This window comes from Condylura cristata, unplaced genomic scaffold (genome assembly GCF_000260355.1).
Source record: "Condylura cristata isolate star-nosed mole 26May11 unplaced genomic scaffold, ConCri1.0 scaffold00010, whole genome shotgun sequence".
Classification (NCBI taxonomy): domain Eukaryota; kingdom Metazoa; phylum Chordata; class Mammalia; order Eulipotyphla; family Talpidae; genus Condylura; species Condylura cristata.
In genome coordinates this window covers 7905902-7915261 of record NW_004567111.1, presented here as the reverse complement: position 1 = coordinate 7915261, position 9360 = coordinate 7905902, and the positions used below count along the sequence as shown (strand labels likewise).

General features: G+C 43.1%; 1 protein-coding gene across 1 annotated transcript in view; it reads left to right on the top strand.

Moving 5' to 3' along the window:
• Positions 1-5719: 5719 nt before the first annotated feature.
• Positions 5720-9360, top strand: part of CLDN10 (claudin 10) — a 100673-nt gene continuing 97032 nt past the window's right edge. Inside the window, exon 1 of the mRNA XM_004680066.2 lies at positions 5720-5933. Within this exon, the coding sequence (XP_004680123.1) occupies positions 5720-5933 (214 nt within the window). The remainder of the gene's footprint in view (positions 5934-9360) is intronic.

Genomic DNA, 9360 nt, shown 5'->3' with positions numbered 1-9360 from the left:
TTTTCTCTTTTTTTTAATAAATAAATAATATAATAGTTGTACGTGGTCATTTTTATGTTACCCGTGATTTTCAATGTTATTAAAGCTAAAATAAATAAGTTTGCCTTAGGTCACACCTGCTAATAAGTGGGAGACAGCCCAGCTTTGCACATTTCCAAAGCCCTTAGCCATGCCCCGCCCCAGACTCTGCTCCTTAAAGCAACGCCCATCTTAGGATCCATGAATACAAGCACAAGTTGATATGGCAGCAGCTTATCAACTTCCTTCTCCTCCAAGACTTCCTCTTCACAGTCCCAGCCCTGAGTCTCTGGCTCACACCCGTTGCTATACATGGCTGACTACAGCACCAGCTTCAGATACCAACCATTCTCCTTATAGAATATTATTGTACTTTCAAATTCGAAACTGAGCCTTGCATCCCTGTCAGATAAACAAAACAGCTCCAGCATGCAATGTTGTATGGCTAGGAAATGATCATCAAAAATCCTGTCCAGAATTTACTATAAGCCAGATTAACTCACAAAGATGCTTGGCAAGAGGATGAGGTTTTGGCCCGTGATCCAGAGATGAGGGTTCAATGTTAAAAGGAACTGACCTGTGGTATAAAATATCGAACTAGCATAAACATTCGCTTTGTCTCAATGTCTGAGACATTCCTCAATGTCCGAAGAATCAGAAAGTTCCTCAAGGGAAGTTAGGGAAGATTTCTGTGAGCTGACCAGTTAATACCAACACAAGCCATAATTCATATCTCTTCTTAATCTGCAGAGGGAGGTACAGACACTACACACAGTTCTGGAACAAATTCCCCGGACTTGCATCCTATTGAGGTGAGTTGGGGTGCCTGCCTGAGTAAGTAAGGTGCAATTGTGTGTTCACCCATGAAGGTAAAGGAGAAAGGAGGTCTGGAAAGTATTTAAAGAAAAATTTACTCCCAGGTCTTCCCTGGTGGCACAATGGGTTAAAGTGTGGCGTTATGAAGCTTTCTGCAGCTGCTTCAACATGAGTTCAATCCCGGGCCATGGAGGTGACCCACATAGCCCAGCAGATTCCTGTCTCACCCACTGCTCCCCTCCGCAGAGTACTTCGTCCTTCTGCCTGTTCTGCTCCCCACTCTGCCTCTGGTGACTCCTCTCACTGCCCCTGCACCTCTGGCCTATACTCCAGTTCTGTATTTATAAATAAATCATTAAAAAAAAAGATTTATTTTATTTATATCTACAGAACTGGGTTACAGGCCAGAGGTACAGGGGCAGTGAGAGGATTCACCAGAGGATTCACAGGGGCAGTGAGAGGATTCATACAGGGGATAGAACAGGCAGATCCACGAAGCACACTGCAGAGGGGAGCGGGGTCGGTCAGGAGAGGTCTGTTGCACCATGTAGGTCACCTCCTTGCCCAGGGATTGAACTCGCGATGAAGTGGCTGCAGTGAGCTTCACAGTGCTGTGCTTTAACACACTGCACCACCAGGAAGGCTCTGTATAAATAAATCTTTAAAAAGATTATTCCCAGGCCCATGCTGAGAAATATCCATGAAGAAGAACCATTTGGAAGCAGATTTAGAATGTGTAAGTAAATGTTAACTACCAATGGGCAGGTCATTTGTGAGGGGTAGAGCAAAGTGGCTCTGCATGGGGCCAGCGGAATTCCCCTGGTAACCACATACTGAGTGTTACCCAGTCATGGCAGTGTGGTAGGTTACATTTGAGACACTCTGTATATTTGTTCTATTTCACAATAAAGAGAATTGCGTCGTGCTAGCCTCAGGACGGAGGATAAGAGTGTGTGTGCTGCGTCCATGTAATCATCTCTGCTGTGTTTGATCTTTACCGTGTTGCAGCTCAATTAGGAGCAGCGGAACATGAGAGCAGTCGCTGGTGGAATGTTCTGTCTCTTCTGAAGTTGCAGGGCGATTATGCTAATGCTGCGGTTCAGGAGGGGAGCCTGAGCTGTCAGCTTAGCTGCCCACCGTCCTGAGGGTGCACAGGTGGGCGGTCCCCGAAGGGTCTCTAGACTGGGCATTCCAAAGCAGATGGAGCAACATCAAACATCCAGAGAACCAGCCCAGCTCACACTTGTCTTCACCAAAGGAAAGATCTTGCCCAACTCTATGGCAAACAAGAGTGGTTGGAACAACTTCTCCTAATTGTGTTTGTTTATAAGGAGGAAGTAATGAGTTGTTTCATGTTGGCTACAGTCCAAATCAAGCCATTCAGATCAGCAGTGGCAGTGCCGATGGACCAGCTTGAAAGTGGGAAGAAAGAACAGGGCAAAGACAGTGGTGACCCCAAAACTTGAGCTCAGGTCTATACATCTCAAGTCTCTGGTTCTTCCTCTGGGTCTAGTACCATACATCAGATTATTTGTTGAATAAAGCGACACATAATTCAACTATTCAAAAACCATTTTGAAACCCCCACATCCTGGATTGGCTGCTTTATTAATTTATCTCAGGACTAATGGCTTTAGCAGACTTCCATTCAATTGACTGCTTATAATGGGTCCATTATATTTGCTTTGAAAGCCACTTTAAAGTGGGTGTGTCAGAGTAAAAGCACATTGGTAAGGCAGTACAGTCTCTAATTTCCTGCAGTAAGGCTATAATCATGGCTCATAACTGCATTAATATTATATCAGGGAAAAAGAGATTTGGTAGTTTCCACTGACACTGACTAAGAACTGTTACCGTCAACGAGAGTTTAGAGTTTCTCCAAGGGAGACGAGAACAAGCTTGTTACCTGTTCTTCGCTGCCCTGTGTCTGCAACTCACTTTCTCTCAGACTCCTTTTCCTCACAACAACCTGAAGGCTGTGGTATCTTGAACAAAGGGCTTAGTGATAGATGATCTATCACCTGAGTCCAAGTGTAAAAAGATGACTTTTCTCAGGTAATTCAAGACCTAAAATGAAAGCACCTCTCTCAAAATTTACTTTCTCTCCTTTTGCAGGGCCTTTGTCCTATCTGATGCCCCAAAGCACTAAAATGTTATTGTGTACCGACAAGTATCATTTGGAAGTAGGAATCAACTTATTTGGAGTGCTTCACCTCACGAGCTGAGTTGGTAATTTCTGGTGACCTTGGACAACATGGACTTGGAAGAGAGTGAAAGAGATAATAGTAGAGGCAGTCAGGGAAAGCCAACACTTTTGGACTAAATTGATGAATGAAGACAGAAAATGCTATAATCTCTAAACTATCCTCTCTCAGACCCTTGGAAGAAAGAATTCTTCCCAGTTATCTTGGTCTTACAATGGAGTCCACATGTGGCACACTGGCACAGCTGAGGTTTCAGGTTGCCAACACCTCTGGTGCCAAACCCATATATTTCTCTCTGGTGTTAACATCTGATGGCAGATACTTTATTCAGGTCCCTTCATGAGCTGGAGAAGGATCCTTCATGTAACTTGCATGACATCTAAAGACTTTTTCTTGAGTGTGAACTCTTAAAGTCTCGCCAAAAAGTCTCTGAGAAATTTTCACCCTCCTGAAACACTCTGAATATTCACCATATCATTTGAGCAGCAAATTACATAGATGAACATTCATTCCATTTAATGTTAATGATTAATATAAACTGCCAAATTAATTGTTACACATTTAAAATTAGAAACGGAATTCAATAGTAAGACATTTTCATGAGTGTAACTGTAGTGTTTTATAGCCGTACTACAAATTCTAGGGGTGGGTTCAGATTGAGAGAAGAAGAAAATCCAGGGTTCGCGACTCTCTGTCAGGTGTCTCCATATTTATACATGTTATCTGCATGTCTTATGCAGGGTCTGAAGGAGAAGAGATTTGAAATTATATATGGAAGCAAATGTTTGTTCCAAGAAAGAAAAGAAAGCACAGCAAATGCTGGCATAAAGGAGTCAGATCTTTTCTTGTGAGATCTTGTTATGTAATTTACTAGAAATGCTGGCTGACTGCAACTCCTTTCTGTCCCCACCTAGAACTTTCTGTGACTCCCAAATATACTTAAGAACCCCATGGATGTGGGAAAATGAGGGTTGTTGAATAGTTCTCAAGTCCCATGGATGTGGGAAAATGAGGGTTGTTGAATAGTTCTCAAGTCCCATAACACAGAACAATCAATACAGAATGATGAAAGAATACAAATGATAAGACTAAAACTTTGAAGGGCCTCCCTGGTGGTGCAGTGGTTAGTCTCAGCGCTATCAACTGTCAGCAGCCCCTGAGGCATGAGTTCAATCCCGACCAGGATGCTGATCCACATGGCACATCAGACCCCTCCTATCTCAGCAGTGGATTTCAGTAGATCTGCCTGCTGTGCTCCCCACTATGTCTGTGGTGAATCCTCTCACCACCTCCCAACACCTCTCACCTACAACCCAGTTCTTATATGTGTAAATAAAGAAATTTTTTTTAAAAACAATTAAAAATTTGAAAATAGGCCTGAAGAGAAAAGTATTGATTTTCTCAGTGGGAGCTTTTCTTAAGACCTCAGAAGCACAAATTATTTAGAATGCTTGACCTATCTGACACACCAAAATTTAGACTCTATCAAATGGTCACAGAAAGACAAACCACAAAGTGGGGGAAGATATTTGACTACAAATAACAAAATATGATTACCCAGAATACAGAGAGCACTAAAAGTAAATGACAAGAAGTCAAACAAGTCAGTGCATAAAAATGGGCCAAAACCACAGATGTCTTTTTTTGTATGTAGTTTTGTAGACAAAACACAGGGAGACAACAAGCCCATGAAAAGATGCTCAGTCTCATGACTAGTGAGAAAATACAAATTGTTACCCACAATACGATGCCTGCATGTCCATCAGAATGACCAAAAATATAAACAACAGTTCTAGCAACACCCAACACCAAATGTTATAAAGTGGGGCGGTGTGGACTCACGTACTGCATTGAATACTTACTGATTAAAGCCATTTAGTATTATCTAGAAAGTTGAAGAGGAATATTTCTTACAGTTTAGCAGTTCTGCTTCTGGGTTATATCCTTGTGTATAAGCGCACAGGAACAAGTATACAAGAAAGTTTACAGCTGCACCATCTGTTTTTGGAGAGAAGGGGAGAGAAAAACACACAGCTATTTGTCTCCAGGAAACAAATAGATCGTACTCTGTTCATTTAATGAAATACTATATTCCGTTGTGATATTTAGTGAATGATAGCTACGTCCCTGATCAGGGATAAAGTAGTGTGAATAAACTGTTACAGAAGAATATCTATATTCTTCTGTATCTACATGTAGACTTCTACATCTATATCTTCTATATCTACCTATATAGAGAGACATCCAAAAAATATATGCAACCAAAGCAATTGGTCCAAGAAGCCCTTAACTGTTACTGTATAATTTGTACTTTGTAATATCTGGTAGTTGCATGGTTCGTTAAGCTTCAGGCTAACAGAAAATTAAGCATTAACTCTGGCGGGGGGGGGGGTGCGGTGTGCGGAAATCTGCGAAATCAAAAGCTTTAAAATTCATCTATAAAATTTTAGTAAATATCCATGTAGGAGAAGAGAAAGATCATCTTAAGGGACCTGTTAAATGCCTTCGGTCAGTCTGCCCTTCTCCTGAATCCTGGTCCCTCCGCAGACCATCCAAGCATGAAGATCTGTCACCGACCCACATTAACTGGCTGTAGCGCTTGTCCAAGTGTTATTTGTCCTTGGCGAGCCTAGACCACCCAGGCGCTCGTCTGGACCGTGTCACGCAGCAGCCTGAGCGACATGTCCAGGGCCCAGATCTCGGCTCTGGTGGCCGGCGTGGGCGGCTTCGGAGCGCTGGTGGCCGCCACTGCATCCAACGAGTGGAAAGTGACCTCGCGAGCATCCTCGGTGATAACTGCTACTTGGGTCTATCAGGGTCTGTGGATGAATTGCGCGGGAAACGCCTTGGGCTCTTTCCATTGCCGGCCACACTTCACTATCTTCAAAGTAGAAGGTAAATACAATAACCCGGTCTGGGGTGCGAGCCAAGCGTCCCTTTCCCCTTCACATGGGCGTTAGGTCTCAAGTCGGCTGTGAACTCTGTAAAGACTGTCTCCTGGAAGTGTCTGCATTTGCCTTGGTGGGTGGGAGGCATGCATGTTGGCAGAAAGTTGAATGTGTATTTTATCTAGCAAAGGAAAGGTAAGGATCATTTTCTGGACCTTTTTTGAGATTCCTAGTGTGAATGACAGATGGTGAAGAAAAAGCCTGAAGTGACTGGCTAGTTTCAGTTTGCCTGGTGTCTTGAGGAACTCTGTGTGTGTACATGCAGTTAGCAGACTCTCCATCATCCCTACAACTCCTGGGTCCTCTTAGCTGAGACACACACATGTGCACATATATACATGGGTGCAGATATCCGAACATACACACAGAGCATTCCTTGTGATGGAGGCCTGTTACAATATGGTCAATGTGGTGTGGGGAGGGGATTCCATTTTCAGAGTGGTATCCATTTATGTTCTTTATCACGTTTAGTGATAAAATAGCAGAGCAAGAGGACACTGAACAAATAGTCCCATGAAGGAAATGCCTGTGTCCTCTCCCTTTCAGCCACTTGGTTTTATTTATAAAATATGCAGGCAAGCTGTCATCACCATGCGTATTAGAAACTCTATTACAAGCACACGTATCTTAAAGAAGGACACAGCTTTTAAAAGACGTTTTCCTATCTCAGGCTACCCCCAAGGGAACAATTATTTGCTATTTGCTTTTATGTCATTATAAGAATCACTATCTGCCTCTGCTTTCTGCCTGCTTGATACGTTTACAAATCGGACACAAGTTCTGGGCTTATTATGTTAACATTGCCCCGGTATCTTATAAAATACCGACTTTTCACAACCAAATGACAAAACTGTACCTTGGCCCCAGTAAAGAAAATGAAATGAAATTTTAACTTGGAAGTTACTAAAGCATAATATCTTAGGAGATTTTGTGTCAAGTCTCATGTCAGTGGTCTGCCATGCGTGCTAACGGAGAGAGAATAGTTAAGAGGCCAGAGCTTCTAATTACGGTAAATGCTCAAGCTTGGTCACCCCAGTTAAGCCTCCAAGAGCAGGGCCTCTCCCTCGTGCCTGTGGGAGGAGTCCATTCCACATCTGTCTCCGTCCCAACTTCTGAACTTTTCCCTGGATATTGTGAAAGTATTCCTTCACCTATAGGAGGTTTCCTGAGGCACATAGTGGATTTTACAAATGAGAAGAGTGTTCTGTGGGCTTTGGTGGTCAGCCTACACCTCTGTGGTTACTCTTGGTCTGTTGTCTCCCTCTTGGCCCATTCTCATCTTGGGGACCAACCAGAAGATATGGCGGGGGGGTGGTGGTGGTAAGTGTATTTATTTGTCCTTTACGGGGTTTAAAAATAAATGCGTTGTCTTATCACCCATCATTCTGTATGCCAAATGAAGTCTTGGTAGTGTAAGAACTAGGCTTTCAGCCTAGAGAACCTCCGGAGAGTTGGGTGTAATTTGACAGCTACTTTCCCAGATACCTCTTAGAAGGAACTGGAGATGCTGTTACTGAAGTGTCAGTGGTGGTCAAATAATCTGCGCCCCCCCCCCCATAAAACACTATCTCCTTGATTTTGCTTCTCAATAGTAAAAGCAGTGCAAGCCAGGCTGCTGTTTACCCTGACTTTTCCAAGAGGCCCTTGGAAAAGTTGGCCCCGCAATAATACTTCGCTAGACCGTGTAAAATTAATATAGCATCACATTTCCTCTTGTTCACTCTGAATCAAAATCTGTTTTAAAGATGCAGCTACCATAGAAATCTACCAACATCAACTGATTTGTATTTCTAAAGGAAATGGGGACTTGCAAATTGGATTTCTTTCTTTCTTTCTTTCTTTTTTTGCAAATTGGATTTCTTACTTGGGATCATTGCTGATGGCGGTGCCCGTTGCTCTAGCTTTAGCTGTAGCTGAGAATGTAACAATAATTGGGCTGGGAAAGCTTTCTAGGCAGATGGGCTCTCTGATATCACATTGACTCCAAATTAAGACAAGAACTCAAGAAGTCATGAGGAGTGAAGGGGTGATGGCACATTTCGAAACAATAAACGCTTTAAGTCTGTATTGTCAATTTGAGACTTTTTTTTTTTTACACTGAAGTTCCATAAAAAAGACAACAGAAAACCCTTCCATGTTGCCAGTTGTGTTATTGGTTCCCTCTTCTGGTTATATAACCTCACTGCTAAGTCATTCCTCTGCTGCTAGACCCTGAGGTGCCCTGGGGCCCACTGGATCAACAGTGACCCCTCTTCTTTAAAGATCTAGAGCCTCTTTGGACAAGGAGTCATTGCTGTTATGGTAAAATATACAGGCCCCTTTAGCTATGTGATACAAATGTTAGGAAAATACCATAGGGACACTTGTGATTCAATCCTCAGCCCCAAAACTTTTGGACTCAATTTCCAAAGCCACGTCACTGTCTTTCAATTCAATCGCACCACAGCCTCTGTTTCTTGCTTTGTCCTGCTTTGTTTTTCTCTTATGTGAACTTAATAGGGAGCTTTGAAATATGAAAACAAAACACCTCTCCCAGGGAGAGGAGAATTGTTCCTGATGAAAAGGCTGGGTCCAGCAAGTGCTGCTACTGGGTGGGATGGAAGCTCAGTCACGATCACCTTAAAGACAGGAGCCCGTGGGCTGTGTCTGTGTGTCTGCTCCCTGCTTCCCACATTGCTCTGCGGGGATATTTGCCAAATGACTGAATGAGCAAAATAATAAGCGAGTTTGTGAAGGGTGAAATTATATTCCTGGAAGAAAGTGAAAGTGTTAGGAATTGAGGAGTCATTTAGGACTTGGGCCCAGGCACCAAACGGGAAAATCACTGGGTTACCTTGCAGGAGGCTGAGTTTCAAGTTCTGACGCCTTTAGGAAGTCATTAAAAGACCTTGTTTGGCAACGAAACTCCCTGTGACTTTTTCTTAAAATTTCTCCCGTGTCTATTGAGAAAACTGAACGCCAAGCATCTCTCAAAGTACTTTTCAACTTGAAGTTCAACGCAAGAATTTCCAGATGTTTCTCCACTAAAGAATCGTTGCTGTAAAAGGCTCCTCTCCTCTCACTTTTTCTCCCCTTGTCTATCATCTTGATTGCTTTCCTTCCTCTGTCCCTGAATGTTGAGGCTCTTGTCCGTATCTGGGGGAAGGTAGGTTTAAACTACCGCATCAGTTGGGTCCTTCCATGGACCCATCAGCCACTCTCAGAATAGCTTGTCTCCTTCAACAACGCCCCTCTTAGAGGATCTTACTTATCCTGCTCTCCCTAGTACCCAGCACTGTAGCTCACTCAGCAAAGGTCTGTGAATTAAGTGGAAGAAGGGCTTGTTCACTAAGTGAAGCTGTAACACCGAGTATGTGTAGAGGGAATCTCCTCTC